We start from the raw sequence: 19,406 nt of genomic DNA on the forward strand, positions 1-19,406 counted from the left end.
TCATCCGATTGATTTGTCCGTCTGGAGCAGACGGGAGCACAAAAGAGACACGCTCAGTTCGCTTCACCAATTCGTCCGTCTAGACACCAAAATGTCGAGCCGGAAACCATCTCAATACTTTCTAGCTCACAAAAACATGTAGGAGAACGCTTTTTCTCTTTTTTGTTTTCTGCGCCTGAATAAGAGATTTCAAGAGAAACCTGATATTATGAAGTTAAGAGTCCCTTATTCTCCTCCTTTCTCCTGCATTGCTTGATTTCACTAGAATTTGAGAGAGAAACAAGGGGCCTTAGCGGAGCGAAATCATTTTTTTTTTAATGGGCTTCACTGTATGCAAGCCCCATATATTTTTTTTGTCTCTTCTGTCTCGGCAAATAGTTAACATGTGCAGGCTTCTTTCCTGTATACCACTGCGTCTTATAAGATGTGCCGTCCGTTTCATCCTCTTGCATGTTTTACCGCTATATTGGTTATATACGGAACGCTAGCACCTTCATCCCATTGCAGTTTTTCGGGGCCACCTGTGAATCTGTTAGAAGGAACAAGCAGCACAAGACCAAAGAGAGGTTGTTTTGGAGAATACAAGAATATAAATTTACAGGACCGGAATATAGAACGATGGCGTACAATTACAAAGGGAGGACTTCGATAAAATGCTCAGATGGTATTGTGCCTGTTTTCCTGGTTTGTTCATGTTCTCCTTTTTTTTTTATCTGTCAGTATCACGTCCTCTAACAATTTCGCTGCTCCATTTTCTGTTAAGTTTCCGTGTAATGTACAGTGCGGTCCTTTATCGAATGTAAGGCAGCAGCCGTGACGTTAGCGCCTGGAAACGGGCATGCACACGACAAACAGTTCTGCTCCGCGCCGTCTGCGCAAAGACAGTTTGCTTCACTTTTTAGTTTGCTTGTTTCTTTGCGGCACCCGACAAAAGCACCGCTGGTCAACGTGAGTTATGTGCTTTGCGCGCTCCTGGGTGTTTGAGCCGGCGGCAAGCATCGGCAAAAACAAGTCAGAGGAAACGGGGGTGGCGGGCGGGGGGCATGGGGAGTTCGTGAAGTAAACAAAAAAAAAATATCTCCTTCCAAGAAGACCAGAGGGAAGCGTCCTCGGGCTGCGGACATTACGGTGGAATGCCGAAAGCTGGGGCAGGGGCTACGGCATCCGGTCGTCCGAACGGGGGGTAACCAAACACCGAGAGCCGGCGGGCACACCGCGGCAGTACGCTCGAGCTCCGCGTCGAAAGGGGCGCTCTTCGAAGAAAGCCGCGGCAACAGCAAAAAGCCTGCACCTCACAATTTCGACCTCACACAATGACGACCTCACTCAACCTCAAACTCACGCGTGAGGTTGAGGTCCAATTTCGTGACCTCACTCAAAAAATTTCGAGCTGTCACCGACCTCACCTCAACCTCACCTCACTCCGTGAGGTTGAGGTCATTTTGAGGTTGAGGTCGACCTCATGAGGTCGAAACCTCATGAGGTTGCCCACCTCTGGTCATAAGTCACCTCTTTTCGGCCGGTCCTCGCCTTTCTCTCGCTAATACTCTTCGCAACCTGACGCAAGCGACAATCCTGCAGTTTGCAAACGAGTCTTATTGCGCAAGTTCGCTCTAGTTCATTGGGAACACAGGGACTCAGGGAGAGAGAGAGAGAGAGAGAGAGAGAGAGAGAGAGAGAGAGAGAGAGAGAGAGACGTGGTTTTTGCAGTGTGCTCTGCTTCGTGGCACTAAAATGGGACGTCGTAATCACTGCGTCCTCCCCCCCCCCCCCTCCCCCTCTCGCTCTCTTCACCCCCATCCACCTGAAAGCACCGCGCAATCGAGGGTCAGGAACATGGCCGAAGTTTAATGAAGTAATCAAGTGTCCCCGATGACTAACGAGCGGAGGCCGCTTCCCGAGGCGACCATGCGACGCCGTGGCCCCGGAGGCAGCGCGCGGTCCTCACGTTGCGCATCTTCCTCCCCCACACCATTCCCGAGGGCGCGCCAGCCCATCTGGCACCATATAGAGGGCCTCGTGCGTTCCGCGGGCACCGAACGAAGAAAAAGGGGGGGGGGGGGGGGGGGGCTACAGCCGGCTGGTGCGTTAGGACAAGCTCCATGTCCCCGTGCCACGGTCCTTCTCGGGCCGCCCACAAACTGCGCTCAGAGCGAAGCCCGCGGCTCGGAGACACCGGCACCACCGGTTACCACCGTGTTCGTGCGTTGTTGCAGGGAGCTTGAGGGGGCGGAAAAGAAGCCACCCGCGCGCAGCCAGCGGCGCGTGGTTCGAGTTTCGATCTACTCCGCTGCGCCTGCTGCTCGGTAGGTGTGGTACGAGCGAACTCAGGACAAGGTAGGAGAAAAAAGAGGGGAAGTGGGGGTCCACTGCGCATCAGATGGGGTCTGTCGCTGCTGAAAGCCCGCCCGGGGCGCGACTAACGGGCCTGCTGACAGATCTCCCACTTGAGCCTCCCTATTCTTTGGCCAGGACGTCCGCCTTTTCACTTTACTCTCCTTCTTTTCCTTTCGAGATTTTTTTTTTTTTTATTTTACTCGATGCGGGGCGCTGCTGGAGGCGTGAGCGCGGGCTTGTTTAAAACGGCATGAGATACGCGCTGTACACTACCCCACGCGTAGGCTTTGGCTTCCCAGCCTGCATGCCTGCCTGTCTCGCTTGTCCCGCGGGCTGTTCGTGCCCCCCCCCCCCCCCCCCCTCTTCCCTGAAAAGAACCACGGTGTTTCCTGGTTGCGCGCGTCACAGCGCGGTACAATGCGTTACAACGCGGTGGCCATTTGCTGAGAGTGCGGCTCGTTCCATCAGCGCTCAGCGATATGAATACGTTTCGGCCGATTGCTGGTGGGGGTGCCACGGGAGCTCACACTGCTGGCCCCTGTGGGATTAAAGAAATAACGCAAGTTTCTGAAATGAATTCGGGTCTCTTTGTCGCCGTCTGTTTTTGTAATGCGAGTACGAGAAGGCAGTTCAGCTCGCAAAACACTCAATCGGATGTTTTCCTGACTGCATTTACGGGCTGCTTTGAATAAAGTTTGCCTTTCGTAGCCGTGGTTTTCCAAATGTTGCTCAGCTAACGTCAAATGTTGACGACTCATGGGGGACGGCCACTTTCGACTAAAGCAATCCAACGCCGTGCTATTCTCTTTTATTTGTGTACTTATTTCGGTACCTTTAAAACCTCAGGGGGCGTAACAGAAGGGAGTGGACACGTCATGTAACGAAATAATGCAGCAAAAGAAAAACAATGTAATACAGGAGCGAAGAAACACAAACTGACAGGAAATCCATGATAGAGTGACAACGCAGATTAGTCGAACAAATAGTTTTAACGCGGTAGTGTTAAATATCCCGTTTATCGGAAAATCCGGCTTTGGCATCGTTTTCAGCGCCGTCGTTGCGAGCGAAAAATAACCCTAGCATGGCGATGCCAGGTGGGCTGACATGGGCGCGCACTGAATAGACGTATAGGATTGTCCGACGTTACGTTTGCCAGGAGCTGCCAACTCGAGCCTCTCTTTTGATATGGGATGGTGTTATCTGAACCAGCCTGCCGGGACCCTTGCATTCACCTTACCTAGGCCACGTAGGCACGCTTGGTTAAAATGGGCGTGATATTTTGGGTGGTAGCCTAAGCTATCGCGTCATAAGCTTAAGTGCCCCCATAATTTTTTTTCAGCGGCAGTTTTGAACAAACGTAGATCAGAGATAGGGGCACCCGAGGTGGACAGTTGGTTTCAATTGCTGGCAGACTTGGAAGTAAATGAATTGAAGTATGCATTGGTCCTGGAAGTATGGAATGCGCACCTTAATTATGGCGATGATCTGTGTGAAGATCACGCTTTAGCTGACTCTGTTAATAAATCTGCTGAAACATCAGCAAACGGTATACTTTTCTACGCAAGGAAAGATCAGGAAGGTTCAAAGTATCTCATTGCAGTTAAGCTAGCAGTGGGAGAAAAGTTAGACAGTATGCCGGATGTCCTAGCTTAATGTGTCCAAGGTTTTAAATAATATCAAGTGTGCGTTAGCTCCAGTTAAACCAACTGAGAGTTGTTAATACTCGATTATCCTAGCCCGCAATTATTTTAAGTTCGCCGAAATTAATTAGTAAAGACTAGTTGACTAACTTTTTCATTTATTTCCGCGAATACTACCTTAAGGAAAACGATAGGTTCAGCAACAGCTTTGGAAAAAAATGTGTCGTCACTTCGTGCAACATGCCAGATAACACCGCAGCCCAAAAACAATGAGTTACTTCGCTCATTCCTTATCTGTACTTGTAAATACCATGCAATAACCTTTCAATAGGCGCACTGTATACAACTCAGTGCGTAGTTAATTCACACTTCTTTACGCGTAGTGTCTGCTGCACATATGCGTCTGTGTGCGCTTTAAATGCGATCTCTGTGCGTCTAGGTCCTGGCATATCTCTTTCCTTCTCTAAGACAACCTTTGTTTACATGAGCGCCGGCAAATTGTTCACAGAAATTATTGGCGATTGAGAGCTATCTCCGTCAATATGTCGACCATCCAGAGCTTCTCTCCTATAGTTTCGTTCTTCTCTATTTTCTCACACGACGAAGAAATAAGTGGGCAGTGCCACCTGAGTACTTCCTGTCACACACTTGTTTTGAATAACAAAAAAAAAATAATGAAAAGAAACCTATTACCGCAATTTAAACTTAACGCGTTCTTATTAACAGTCCCTCTTTATGGTACCCGAGAGACAGCTTGTGTCATATCTTTTTTTTTTTTCCTTTCCTCGATAAAAGTTATTCAAAGCACCTTACTGCGCTAAGAGCTTAAGCCGACGCGATTATAACGCCATGTCCATATTTTGCTTGCCTTTTTACAGCGCATGCACCCGGCTCGCAGGGCCGCAACCGAGCGCGTGCGGCCACACATCTGCCACGCCAGACTCATCCACTCCCGCATACCCCCGCGTACAAGTCCCGCGTTCCTAATCGGCGATGTGACACGTGAGCCCCGCCATTTTCTGGGACGGGGCTTGAGGGAAGGATTCGAGGGAGAGGAAAATTCTGTTGTCAGCCGCTTCGCTCCCCATTGGGAACAGGGAGGAGGAAAAAAGGGGCCTCCAGAGGGATACGGTAGGGGAACCGATGGTCACAATAAAGTAAGCGAGACGAAGAACAGGCGGTTCCGAGGGGGTGGGCAGTGGGAGGGGAAGTTTGAAAACAGGGTCATTATATTTATATAGTCTGCGAAATCTGCCGTGGACGCTCGCGGATTAAGCGGATTAGGAAGACGGGAAGCGCCCCGGGACGGTACTGCGGCTCGCAACCATTATGGCGGCGCCACCAACTCATCCCCGCTGTCGAGTTCCGCCTCGGTCAGGCTACGTGTCCGTAGTACGCGGACGGCACGTTAGCGAGCCAGCGATCGGGGATGGGAGCGTGCCGGGTGTGTTCCACAAGCGACGAGCTAATTCGCTTTAGATGGAGTTTCGGAAGCTGCGTAATGGTGCCGAGGGGGAAGTGTTGCGTTACGGTCGCGCGAGGTCATTCTTGCTGACTCATCACACTGTCATCAGCCCCTTGGGCACCGGAGGACCTCTAGGGGAACACTCGGTACTTTTCAGCAGTCCAGGAGTGGCGCGTGTTTTACGAGTGCGGAGAAGGGATGGAGCGTGAGCTAGGAGAGAGAAGGGCGGCGCGTGCTATTTTTTTTTTCTTACAAGAAAATAGCGTGCCCATTAGGCTGCAGACAATCAACCTTCTTTTCGGACCGCGTAATAGACGCTTTCGCCATCGAAATGTCTCAGAAAAAGTTTAATCAAGGCTTAAGACACACACGTGTTTCCCCAGGACGATTGCATATAAGCATATTACAAAGATCTGATCGGCTTAAAATTTGCCGAAGCTACATAATTAAGGGATGCCATGACAACACATGCACGAATACCAGCTGCCGGGATATAAATGGAACAGCTTCACGGCGCGAGACGACGAAGAATACGGCTCGTCCGTGCTAAGTTCCCGATCCCGTGCTCTCAGACCGATGCGCTGGGCGTGACATTTTACGAGATATGCATCTTTATGACTTCGTAGTACAGCCACCTAACTTGTTCGATGCATACTTCATGCAAGGTTTTCGTGAAAGGTAACACTTGACTCGCGTTCATTTCTGTGGACAGGAAACGACCCGTGATGTAACTCTGCTGTGCCTTAATTAGTGCTGAACCCCCTTGTCTTCCGAGAAAGTTGCTTGAACACCCGTTTAGTGGTCGAATCACTTTGCATGTGTAATTGCGTGTTATCGCGGGCGGCGGGTGCTAACCTTCTTTCTTTCACTTCGGCTTCCTGCTCCGATGCGTTAATGAGCAGCCCATACGCAAGCACTCGCGTATACACCAAGCCCACGAGCGGGTTTAGATCTCTGAAAGACTGCCTCAATATTCGACTGTTTCGACAGAGGCGAGTATTATGTCTCTAAATCACTCTATAAACGCCAAACTAGAAGCTACGTGTATAATCATTCTCAGCGTGACAACGTTCATATCACGAATGTGCATATTTCTCACACTTCATATTTCCCTCTTTCTGCCTGTATGTGTGCGTGAGGAGAAAGGGAGGGGGGGGGGGGGCGGAGGTCGAAAGTGTTGGTGTCAATCAGACAAAACTGGCAAAGCAATCATTTCGACTCATCGACCTATTAAGGGTTTCGTGACCTGAAAGAAAAGCGCCAGCAAAAATCCCTCCCCAGCCCGGCGGGACATGCTCAGTGGGCCCTTGTCACCTCCAATGTATGCCGTTCGCGACAGCCCACTTCGACACTGATTGCGTCAATTCATGACAACGAAAGCTAGGAATCTCGGCAACAATCACTGCGGACGAGCAAGAAGGGACAGGGAGAAAGATGCCCCCAAGCAACTGCGTCACGAATTCGCCCACCACTCGAATGCGCCACGCGAAAAGAGAGCGTATATAAAGACAGTACGTACGCACACACCCAAAGCTCGGATGGGCGGGCATCGTTAATGGGCCCCCGACAAGCCGTCAGGCAAAGTAAACTCGCACGCATCGAGCGCAGCTCTCACCCCACTCCAGCGCCGTCCCTCCCTTAGCAAAACAACAGGGAGAAACGTCACTGCGAGGCCAACGCAGCGGGAGTAGCTGCATCATGCTGCGCCGGCGGCACGGCTGTGGCGCTTAGGGCGTCCGGCGGGTTAAAGCTAACCTCTAATCCGCGCAAACCGAATTTGTTCCGGCGCTGTGCAGCCTCCGGTCTCTCCCCGGTCGTCCCCTGATCCGTCGAAGCGCTCCTCCCCTTTTATTCCAATCCTCCCGACACACGCGCGGTGGTGCTCCTAGCAGCGGATGAAATCGCTGCTGCCGATTACCCGGCGGCGAGGAATGTGCAGATAAGCCCATATGGTGGCTCTGAAAGCGCCTGCGGGCACATTACATCGAATGCAGTGTGACTCGCTCTCGATCTTGGTGACTGTTCTGGGAACTGTGGCTCATATATCGTTTCCCTTAGGCAAAAATTGTGGTACTGGGAGCGCGAACATTGCGAGAAAAACGGGAATTGAAACGAAGGGACAAGGGCTCGCCGCCCGGTTGTTTTCTTGTCCATCTCCGAACGCTGCGGTGTTTTAGAAGGTACAAAATGCGAGCAAGTAGTAAAGGAGCACGCGCTATTACAGGACGCCAAACGTACGTCCTATATGCATAAGAAGCTGGTATTTGCTTTTTACTAGGCGCTGCGGGTATACTTCAATCCAACCAGCTCAACTTTCCGCCCTGATACGTCCTTCCTCACTTCTCGTTTGAGAGACTTACCAAATGTAATCCTAAGATTATGTGTGTTGTGTTGTGTTTTATGGCACATAGGCAACTAAGGCCATCATGCGTCAAAAGCAAGGTTAAAAATCTGGGCCATGCTAAATGGCTTTAAAAACGATACCATCCCACTGGCTAAACAACGGCAATACTGAGGCGCATGCTGGAAATGTACGATCACCCGTTTAATAAAAGCTCCCCGTCGTCATAGTATGAGAAAACTGAGGAAAGTTGGTGACATGATGTAGTGTGCGTGCGGATCCTCACTTACTCGAGGACCGGCAGAAACCGGCTACTACGAGGAAACAGTTATTCACCTCTCACATACGAGTAACGTCTCGTCAGCCTGTCACTCAGATAGAACTCTCGCAATGGTTCGCATTACATGGCAGGAAGCTCTTAAAATCGAAAAGGGTGCAGAAAAAAAAAAAAAAAAAAGCTATAAGGTCATTTTTTTGCTGAACGGTGTGTGATCTCGAATATGTGCTTTTCTGTTATTGGCAACGATTACCATGCCTTCACTTCCTCTCCTGTACAATCTTTTTCACTGTTTCCCTTTGCTGCGCCAGAAAAAAAAAAGAAAAAAAAAGCAAGTACTTTGCCCAAGGAGATAGCATGTTTATTTGCATGCACGTACTTGCGCTTGAGAAGTGAGAATGTATACAGTGTCAATTCTCAAATGAAGTTATTTTCTTGTGTGACGCATGCAACAAATGCAAAACCAGGACATTCGCATATTTATTTACACTGTTGCCCAGTGCACGTTCAACACATTTTGAAACGTCCCTGTTCTCCAAGGACGTTTATCCCACCTATAAGTTACAGTTTCTCCTCATCACCGCATGCGCGTCTTCAAGAAGTATCTTAACTGAAACCGAGTTTACCGTGTAGGACATTTCGATGTGATGCCTATCATCTGCATATTCTCATGTTTGTATTTTTTTCTTTATGAAACCCTGAAGGCGAAAAAATCTTATTATACGACGAGCGCAAGACACATCGGTTCTTAATCCCGAGAACAAAGGGAAAGAGTTGTGTTCAACGCAAGCCCATATACCTGCGTTCATCATGTCAGTACTCAATGCCGAGGCGAGGTTCCTACGCAAGCAACACACGGAAGTCTGAACGCTGATGCAAAGAGCGAATGGCAGTGCTTTTAGGGCGAGTCAGAGTGCTTGTCAGAGCGCTGTCAACATGAGCTTCGTCCGGCGCATAGGGTCAGGCACCATAAGGTTGTCGCACTTGCGTCAGACGTACGTCCTGTCACGAGAACGTCCACCACAACTTGAGTAGCCGCCTACGCTCTGTCTTCCGGTGACAGAGGAAAGTAAAGATGTCTTCAGGCAAGAGATTAACAGTGTTCTCTTTTCGCTTTCTTTAGTTCGGGATGCCGGTCAATATAATTTCGTATTTTTATTGCTTAATTTTTGTAACTCCCTCTATCTCTGCAAGTTGTCAACCTGCGCGCCCAGCGGACAGATAAGGCTTTCGATTCATGTTTATAACAAAGCCGGCTTGATCATGCAAGCTTGCTGTGGCCGTTGCTTTAAGAATAACACGTGCGACAGGGAATCATCATGCAGGCGTTCGTTAATACCATCCTGTTCCAGTTTTCCTAGCTTGCTTTTGTTCTTAGCGGGAGTCTGCAGATGCCTCAAGCGATCGTTTCCTCTAGACATCCATTATTCTGTTCGTGCGTCCTTCCACGTTAGTACTGTCATTTTCCTCTGGTGCGGCTTGTCAGACGTATACTATACGGCTCGACAAGTCTCGACACAGTCTATAGATACGTAAGTCTAGAGATCCGCAACAATTCCTACCGATCAGATGTGTTCCGTCAGCGAAGTGACCATCACTAAAGGAGAAAAGACGCCAAACAGAGTGAACAGAAATCGAGACCAGACTTCTGATCAGTGATCGGTCGAGTTATCAAAACGCAATGTCCGGCAGGAATCCTATAATATTTACCTCTTCCACCCCCCCCCCCCCCCCTTTCGCACGTGTATTTTTTTTTTTTTTCTTCGCACCCACTTCCTCCGAACACGGGTTCTCGCACCGAGATATCTAGGCGATCTAGGCAGACGCGTTCTGGCGCCATCGCCAGCTCTCCTTATTTCGCCTTGGCGATTGCCCTGCTTGCCTAGGACCATGTTTTTTCCTTCTTTCTTTTTTCTCTTGCCGCTTGTTTTTCCGCTCAACACGGGCAGCAGGCAAGCAAGTTCCGCGGCGACGACAGACTGCTTTCCGCGTTACGGTCGCTTCCTAGTGCGCGGCCGTCTGTCTCGGCAGCAGCAGCAGCATTGGCGGCGGCAGCCCCGATGTTCACCGGAGCGTGCGGCGGCGTCGACGCCGTCCAATCTGAGATGCGCGTGCGGAGCCCCCTGTGTCTCGGTGCTGCGGTGACGAGGGGCACACCGGCGCTGCGTCCCCATCGGGCGACATGTAGTACGCGAACGCGTTCTCGGGTTTCGCGGAAAACCAGGAGGCCGGAACGGTAAGCCGGTCGCTCTGCGCTGCCTGCCGGGAAGAAGATGCGCTCTCTGTTCCCTCCTTGGTGTCTTCTCTTAGTTCTCTTCTGTTTATTTCTTACTGGCTCTCTCTAAAATATGTTTCTTTTCGTTGTTTTCTTGGCGTTTTTGACGCACGAACATCGGGTTGCCCTCCGTGTTTCTCTGCATATTTTCTTTTTTCGTTCCTGTGTGAAAAAGTAGACACATGGGAAGACATGGACGGCGGTTATAGTTTCGTTTTGCTGACGTGCGCTCTGAAGGAAGTAAACACGTACGTCTCAGAACCCTTCTGGCTGAGCAAGGAAATGCGGCAGAATTTGGACGCCATATTAGGCACGACCGCAGCTTCCCGGACGAAAGTATTATACAAACAATGTCCCCGAGAACGGCCCAGAACGTCTGCGGATCAAGATGTCACACGCGCCTTTTCTACCTCGACTTACGATCATAGCTTACAGTATTTTTAGGCTATTGTGTTATTTATTACATCTGTAGCTTTCTCAACATCTGGGAGTTCATTTCACGTAATCAAATTCTCAGCTCAGATTTCGAAAACGAGCGAATTGGCAAGTTGTTGCTACGTTTCACTCCAAATGGTCCACATCAGGGAAGCAAACAGGTTGACAGGAGAGGGCTGAGTACCTGTATGCCATTATTCAGACCTTCTTGGCCAGTCTCTTTCTTGCTGCTTTTGTCAACAATTTGATTTTCCGAGCTTATTAAATGGGCAGTCCTCAAAATCATTCATCGCACAGCCTAGCGGCCACATACATACTCTGCAGTAGCGACAAACATTGTCATCATAAGCACGTGCAATGAATGCATGTGCTGTGTAGAGGTCAGCGGGGCATCCTAATATTTCGTGAGCTGGGCCGCCGCAGCAGCGAGTCGACCACCCGCTGAGCGCGTAAGCCCGCTCTTCATGGGGCAGCGGAGTCTCGTTAACGGAGAAGCGGTCCTTGTCTGGCCGGCTGTAGCAAGGCCAGCTGCGGTGCGGGTCCCGCGCGAAACAGCTGCTTGCCGGTGCCCCGTCATACGCCGGGGGCCCTTCTTCACAGGAGCGATCCGACAAGCTGCCACGACCGTAATGTGGACTCCACCGCATCGCACAGCAGCCGATAGAGTGCTTGTGGGACAACCAGGGAGACGTGGAGCCAGTTCAGGCGTCATGTCTCGTTAGCTGACTTGCAGAAACTGTAGCGATTAACGTAAATTATAATTCTGTCGAGGAGACAATCAGTGCTTAAATTTTCACGTGGGTTCAGCGCGGGATTGTATAAATCGATTTCAATCCCTTTTATCAAGAGGCAAGGAGAACGGCTATATAATATTCGCTCACTCACTCGAGCCGAGCAGGATGTTAGTTCTGACTGAATTATGTATCGTTCAGTGGCGTACACGTGCACTTGACATTCTGAACACCATTTAATTGTCGCTTGCGACAGGTTTCACTACATTGGTGTCGCCTGATATGCTCAAATTCTCTGGTAGAGCTGCGCACCTGGCCGATAAAGCAAGCACGAATAGACCCTGCGGATCTGTTAGTCATTGCTGCGATGCTTGTTCGCCATTGTATGAAACACAGCGCGTACATACAGTTATACTGAACAGCAAGAACGTCGTATGGGGGCATGCGCTAACGTCCCCCACACTCATGTCATTCAGCAATCCGTAGAGGTCAGTCGTATATACGGTACCTACAGTTCCTCCGAATGCCCTCATTATAGCCGATCATTCCTCGAGGGCCCAAATATGTGTAACAGTGCTCAACTGTAGCTGCTGTTACCGAATCCAATAGCCAAAACATTTTAAGTACAAGAAAAAAGAGCTCTCGTTAGCATTTTGATCACCCTGCGTGAATAAGTTTGCAGTTTCGTATCTTACGTAAGTGCCGTGATAATACAAAATATATTGCGGCTCACACATTGACCGCAAGCGCGCGCTTCTCCCCCCAGCAGTCGAGACGTCACCCTTGCCTAACCGCAACCGGCTTTAGTCTAAACAACCAAAATTACAATTCTGCGAGCTACCTGCTCATTTCTCTGGCACCACTCAACGCGTGCTGGCAGCGACGAGTTTCTGCTGGAGAGAAGGCGTGAAGGATGAGCGGACGTTTTCTCGGAGGCAGCAGCGCTGTCTCCCGGGGCCGCCGTACTCGACAGCGCCCCATCGACGTCACAGCAGCACCGCGGGAGGCAGCGCCGAGCCAGCTTCCAGGAGGCGGCTGCGACAGCGCTAAGCTGATTAGCGGGACTGCGCCGTCCGCAACGCATGCTCGGTGCGCCACGCCCTTCATACAGCGAAGGATGCGCACGTGTGCGTGCGTGCATTTTCCCTCGGCAGCGCGGGTGGCTAATAAGGTTACAATTACGGTTTATGCCACCGCTGAAGGATACTCACAAACCGCGCTCGGCCGCGCCGTGGCGTTCCGAGACTTCTGTCGCGATCTTTTTCAGCGTCGTCCCTATAGCTACGGGTTCTTTCGGGGAAACTGACGCGATACAGCTATGTGAGGGGCCTATTTCGACGAAGTATTCGTGCTGTCATTTGTCAGCTTGATGCTAGAATGCTATCATTGCAGTGAGCACCACATGAGTGGTATGAGGAAAGCGTACATCACACGGCCGTCGCGAACGCGCTTTTGATATGGAGGATCTACTACGCCTCCCGCGTGAGAGCTGGTTAAGCAAAAACCCATGCACACGACCCTCGCAGTGAGCCATGCAGTGGCGTCAGGCATCTGCCATCTGGGAACGTAGGCTTGGCTGTTGCATAGCTAAACGTGGCGACGTTGCACAGCTACACGTGGATCCGCCGTGCGACCGATCTCTGCTGTCGCACAAAGACAAAACAAAGAACAACAAAAACAGCCCGCAACTCGGCGCGCTCCCGAAGCTGCCAGACTCTCATTTAATTCCGGTCGCGAAAGAAGTTAGTTACAGTGGCCTACGTTCGTGGAACAGGGCACCTCCAGAACGCGAAAGAAACAAGAAAACTGTAGCTGCGCCTATTTATTCCCCTCAACTTTCCGGCGCCGCATGACACGCCTTCGCACTTCGCTTTGCGTTTTCTTTTTCCTCATTTCACTGAACTCGTCTCCCTTAACACAGAGGGCGACCGTCCTCGGCACGACACCAGACTGCGTGCCGCGTGTGCTGCGCGACGGCGCACGTGAAAAGGTAAAAGAAAAAAAGAAAGAAGGAAACGAAACGATAAAGACAGAAGGAAAGGCGCGGTAAGCAAGGTAGGAAGGAAGGGGGTCGCGGTGGCGCAGTGAACGGCGGTGGCGCGGCCGACGCGTCGCTCATTTATTTATATTTAGGGCCGCGCCCGAAACCGCGACCGTAATTTGCGGGGCGGGATAGACGCGCACACCGCGCGCTCGGGCTCATCAGCTGCCGGCACGCGCCGTCCCGGTCAAGTCGGCGGCTCATCTGCGCGGGCGCACGCGCGCATCCGCTGTGCGCGCGTACAATTGCGTGCACAGCGGAAATATGCGCAATCGCGCGTACGTGTAAGCTTTGTGTGAACAGCTATATGCGGAGTACGTGAAGCTGCTCCGAGTGTTCCGTACATTATTTACCACTATTTCGCCTTCCGTTTCTCGTCGAATATGGGTGACCCGGGGGACAATTTACGGACTCGGAATTAGGAAACAAAGAAAAAGAAATTATAAAGCAGGGATAAGAAAAGCTGCAAACAAACGTGCGAAACGCTTGGCGGAAATGTGGTGAATAAATGCGTTCTCATCACTTGCTCACACCGGAGCCGTTATCCCCTTATGGCTCTGGCTCACAGCTCCCCAGGTATTGTATAGGCAGACGTTAAATCATCGCCTACTACTTCTTACACCACGCTCTCGTATTCTTTAGAGTTCAGCTAAGCAACATGCGCAAGAGCTCCGACCTGTGCGGTCGTGCAAGCAACAAGTGTATACATAGTTCGCTCTTGAATACATGGCTGGTATTTATTGTTGTTTACGTAAGCCTGAAACCGCACTACTATGCTTTTCATTTTGGAATGTTATTGGCAAGTGCGCTTACGCGTGGAAAAAAAAAAAAAAAAAAAAAGACGCATTTGCCCACCTGCTAGGTTTGAAAGCGGCAGTACTGCTAAATAAATAACAGTGCCTGTTATATTGTCATAAATCGATAATTTGCACTTGTAGTAAAGATACGACGTCAATAGAGCACGTATGTGTCGTGATAACCTCCGAGAGCAATTCGCGCAGGTCCTCATAACTTCCCTTGTCTTCCTGAGTCAAGAAAATCTAAACAGTCCCGTGAGATGTAACCTGAACACGAAATTAAATTATATTTTACATTCCAAAACATCACTCCATGTGAGTACGATGCGACCCGTTTGGTGCGTACAGTGGGCTGCAGTTTCCTGTTAGAAGTGCCATCACTGTGCTGCACCCAACTAGAAATGCGCAGTGGCGAGCCAGATCCGTTGAAAAAAAAAAAAAAATATTTCGCGAAAAAAAAAAATAGAAGGTATGGAGAAAAAATAAGAAAGAAGAGACAGCGGGTGGGAAACCGGGAAAGATGCGTGCGGCGATGCCTCATCTTTCCAGCGCTCTTCGGAACGCTTCGATGTAGGCGGCGCGCGGTGAACACAGCGCGCAGTTGAGCAGCGCATGCGCGTCGAAGGGGTCCATAAATAAGAGAGGACACGCCAGCGGCCGCGGGCTCTTCGCGTCACACCTGAGCGGGGTGGCGCCTGGCGCTGAGGAGAGCGGGAAGCTCTACGGGATGACGTTATGGCTCCCCGTGCGCTGAGCGTCACGCAGGGCACGCGTGAAGGCTGTAATTGGTTTCATGCACTCGCGTCTCATCGAAGCGATAAAGGCGAGGTGAGATAAACAGAATGAGAAAGCAGAACAGCCGTTCGCTCGAAACCTCAACAGAAAAGTCGATAATGGGGAAAAAATAGGATAATACATACTAATAACATAAAAATAGAAAAGGCGATAATAATAATAATAATAATAATAATAATAATAATAATAATAATAATAATAATAATAATAATAATAATAATAATAATAATAATAATAATAATAATAATAATAAAAAGTAAGGGGTTCATCTTTTTTTCCTTATATTTCTAATTTTATGCAGACGAGCAGTGCTGACCGATTGCAAATGAAATCGATGGAAAACATTTAATCTATATGTGTGTCTTGTCAAAGTTAACCTACTGGTACCTTGTGTATTCTGGGGCTGATTATAATGTACAGCCTTAACAAAGTCGTCGTACCGTTTAGAGGAACGTATGCATCGCGAGAATGATCAAGACACTCGTGGAGACAATCTCTTGTTCCAGTTCAAAAGCTGAGAAGCCTTTCAAGCGGGCAAATAAGCGGCATATCTTTTCCATGAATAATGTCCACCCAGCCCAGGATCTCTCCGTAGGGGCGTCCACTTATTACGGTCTTGCGTTAGCCGCCGGCCACCCTTTCGCGGCAAACTTTGCCGAGCTGAGGACCGTGTATCAGTCCACATGCTCGCAGTGTGGATCGCTATGCACCGGAAGAACTCCCCAACTCTTTTTCCTCGCCCTTCAGGACCCACGTCTGGAAAATGGCTTATAGGTTTTAACGTCGCAAACGCGACATCGGCTCAGGGAAGTTGTAGTGGAAGGCTCAGGAAATTTTGACCACCTCTCACCCACTTCACCCCATAGAAGCCCACCCAGCAAAGTAACGTAGAAACGATGGAAATACTGAGCTCAGAGCCACATTGCGTGACAATCGTTTTAAAAGCGAAAGTGTAAAAATTAAATCTATATTAAACGATTAATGCTAGAGCAGAATTGTCACATTATATCACATGACAAACTGTGAATGCTTTCCTGTTCCTTATGTCCCGCTATTGGTGCAGTATTTCTACCGAAATTGTGCTATACTCTGGGTTTTTTCTTTTTTTCCATATCTCATGCAGCAGCCCTTGAAGAACAAGAGAAATGCGAAGAGGGGTTAATCCCCCATGAAACTGCAGGAACTCTTTAGTTCTAGACAGATTCGCAGAATAAAAGCCGGTGGCTCGTGTATTTTTGATCTGTGTGTGCATCTGCTGTCCTGTGCTACAAACCTTGTATACTGGAAGAAGTGACAGTGCTGAAGTGGGAGTATAGGTTGCCGCAAGAAGCCCATGCATCGTCACATGCTCTGCCAGTAACAAGCAAAGTCTCGTGCTAGTCATTATAACATGGATCAGCACTATGCCAATACAATGACGCTTAACTCGTACTATGTGAATCATACTGTCGCTACATATTCTATCTGTAAACATATAATTTACGTATATTTTTAATGGTGGTCATGCAAAGGCTGAGGTAGCTTCCACCGAAGTAGATGACGTTTGAAAAGTAATAGTAAAGAGGAAGTGTTAGTATTTAGTTTCTTCTTTTTTTTTTTTTTAAACATAACCCTAAGATATCTGTACTTAGATCAAAATAACATCCCCGTTATAGGGTCAAGTTTCCTTCTGTTCTTATGTGCACGAACAGGTGAAGCCACAATATTACGGTGCATGCTGTATTTTGAAAATTTGTCGTGCCTTCTGCGGAGAGTTACTCGCATCAGTACGCAAGCACACGGGTGACATGTGCTTACTTATTCGAATGGTACTTCTTAACATTTGCTGGGTTACGCGTGTCAAAATATTTTACCGCCAAGGCGTGCTCCGCAATTATTATGCATTGTTGGGACTGTACACATGCGCGGCTGAAATCCAGCGAAGCCGTAGCATATACCGCGTTCTGTTCCACTGAAATCGGACGATACCGTTATCCCATAGTGACCGTGATGCGTGAACAGATGCCTAGCAGCGATATCATTCGGATGTGCGCAATCCTTGTTACCTCAGCGCGTCGATGCGTGCCGGCAAGCGCGCGCGGGCGCGCCCGTAATGCTGCTCATGCATTGCTCTGCCGAGAACGACGGGCAGTGGCAGATCGTATGCGCAGGCGCGTTGAGGCGTAACGTCCTACACGTCCACTTTTTAACAAGCTCGTCTTGCGCCGTCGTTATCTCGCGGACCAGCTGTCGCTCGCGTTGCGCGCCCGCATAGACGCGTGCATGATCTCGACGACAGCCGGGAGCTGCATGGCAGTGCGCATAAGCATGAAAACAAGAGCGGTTTCACGCGCTGGCAGCTTGGCACCACCGTGCTCTCGGTGTTCTCTGCAAAGTTCGCAGCCGTGCTTGCTGAGTAGACTGATGTGTTCCTATGCACTGATAAGACATATACGCTTTCATACGGCGTAGCTGAAAGGCCTCAATGTGAGCCTGTAACATACACAACACAATATTCGGCAATAATCAATTATGCACCGCAGAATGAAACACATAAACACACTGCTTCCGTCCTTGATATACAGTTACTGGCGACTAACGCACGACACTTATATGAGCATAGGAGCGCGTCTCGACCAATTAAATATTTCATCCGCGTATAAGTCCCGAGGTCGCCTTCCAGAGGCGAGTGGATCGAGTGGTGTAAAGCAAACAAACTCCGCGCGTAGTATGGTAGGGCGGCCACCCAACGTGACCACTTGACATCGCACACTGATTGACCCGTATACAGGAGGGAAGGAGGCGTACCTTTTCGTGCTGCTGCATCTGCTTCATGAGGAGGCTCTTCTTCTTGTCCTTGCAGCGCTTGTTCTGGAACCAGACCCTGATGACACGCGGCGACAGGCCTGTCATCTCGACCAGCTGCTCCTTCATGAGCGCGTCCGGCCTCGGGTTGGCCGCGTAGCAAGTGCGCAGCGTGTGCAGCTGCTTCTCGTTCAGCACCGTCCGCACCCGAGTCGGCTTGTGCTGTTGAGACGCCTGCTGACCCCCGTCTGAGCCACCGCCGCCGTGCTGCGCTTGCTGCTGCTGCTTGCCCTGCGGGTGGCCCCGAGGCTGGGCGGGCGGCCCTCCGCCTGCCTGGCCGCCTGACCGGGGGCCGGCTGGGACTCCGCCGCCACCGCCCACGGGCACGGGCTCCGCGTTCGCTGCAAGAGACCACGGTGCAGGTCAAGCGGTGAGACTCGCAGCACACGCGGGACTGGTCGAAGAATCGGGGGACACATGAGCCCCGCTATTAACCCCTTGACTGTTTTTGCCGTACAGGTACTGCGGCCGCATTCCGTCCCGCGGCGTTTTTGCCGTACGGGTATGCGCTAAATGCATAGCGTTTAAAAATATTCGACGCCGGGGGTGAGTTTTTTCTTTTTTTTTTAATATTCCACAGCTAAAGGGTTAAGGGTATACTACGGAACAACGTTAATAGTTCTCGTCTGCAGTCACCACTGCGGGCTCGAGTTCCCGTACTACATGTACTTTGCTACTTGCTTAAACCTTAACCCCTTCATTTGCGCACCTATTGTCTCTCGCATATACTCAACAGCACGCAGTCGTAAGCTACCACGTCATGTGCAATACTTACCGGCACAGATATTGTCGTGACGCTGGGGCTACGTCGACCCGGCCTTCACTTGGTAGCGTGCAGAGACTCGGGGTTTAAGTAGGATTGAATCTTCGAAGTTGGTGAAATATGTACAAGCAGGTTTAATGGCACTTTGAGAAACTTATTTACAAGATTATTTACACGAAAAAGAAGGGTACATCAGCAAAATGACAAGCGTTAAGAGTTCATAGCGAGAAGCGACTGGATGAGCCGTTTACCCAGGGCTCAGAGCGACATTTCGTGCTCTGCAGCGTCCTTAAAACCCCCTATGTCCAGCCCCTCCCTGAAGATGCTGACCAACCAAATCCAGGGCACGCCCCTCAGATATCGGCATCCAATCGAACACATCACTGCACTGATGGTCTGAAGCACTGACTGGCCCGGCATTGTTTCGTTGAGCCTGGTCACTTGTTGGCGGGAAAAGCTTGGGAACGGCGAGGAGGTACATTTCTATTCTTCAGCCAAGAATCGATAGGCAGCTGGTTCCGGCAAGTGGATTTACTTCTCAGAAACCCAAGTGCACGTGGGCGCCGCATACGCTCCCAGCATTGTCCGTTTTCGACAATTGCAAATCTTTCCTGCATTCCTGGGAAATCACTTAATGGCTGTATGCGTCATGCTCCTTTCTTGTC

At 50.0% G+C, this 19,406-nt stretch overlaps 1 protein-coding gene across 1 annotated transcript in view; it reads right to left on the bottom strand.

The window, feature by feature from the left end:
- Nucleotides 1-19,406, bottom strand: part of tup (LIM1_Isl and LIM2_Isl domain-containing protein tup) — a 178,298-nt gene that overhangs the window by 46,308 nt on the left and 112,584 nt on the right. Inside the window, exon 5 of the mRNA XM_084591879.1 lies at nt 17,922-18,319. Within this exon, the coding sequence (XP_084448005.1) occupies nt 17,922-18,319 (398 nt within the window). The remainder of the gene's footprint in view (nt 1-17,921; nt 18,320-19,406) is intronic.

This window comes from Amblyomma maculatum, chromosome 2, assembly GCF_055883805.1.
Source record: "Amblyomma maculatum isolate TAMU_Amacu chromosome 2, ASM5588380v1, whole genome shotgun sequence".
NCBI lineage: Eukaryota > Metazoa > Arthropoda > Arachnida > Ixodida > Ixodidae > Amblyomma > Amblyomma maculatum.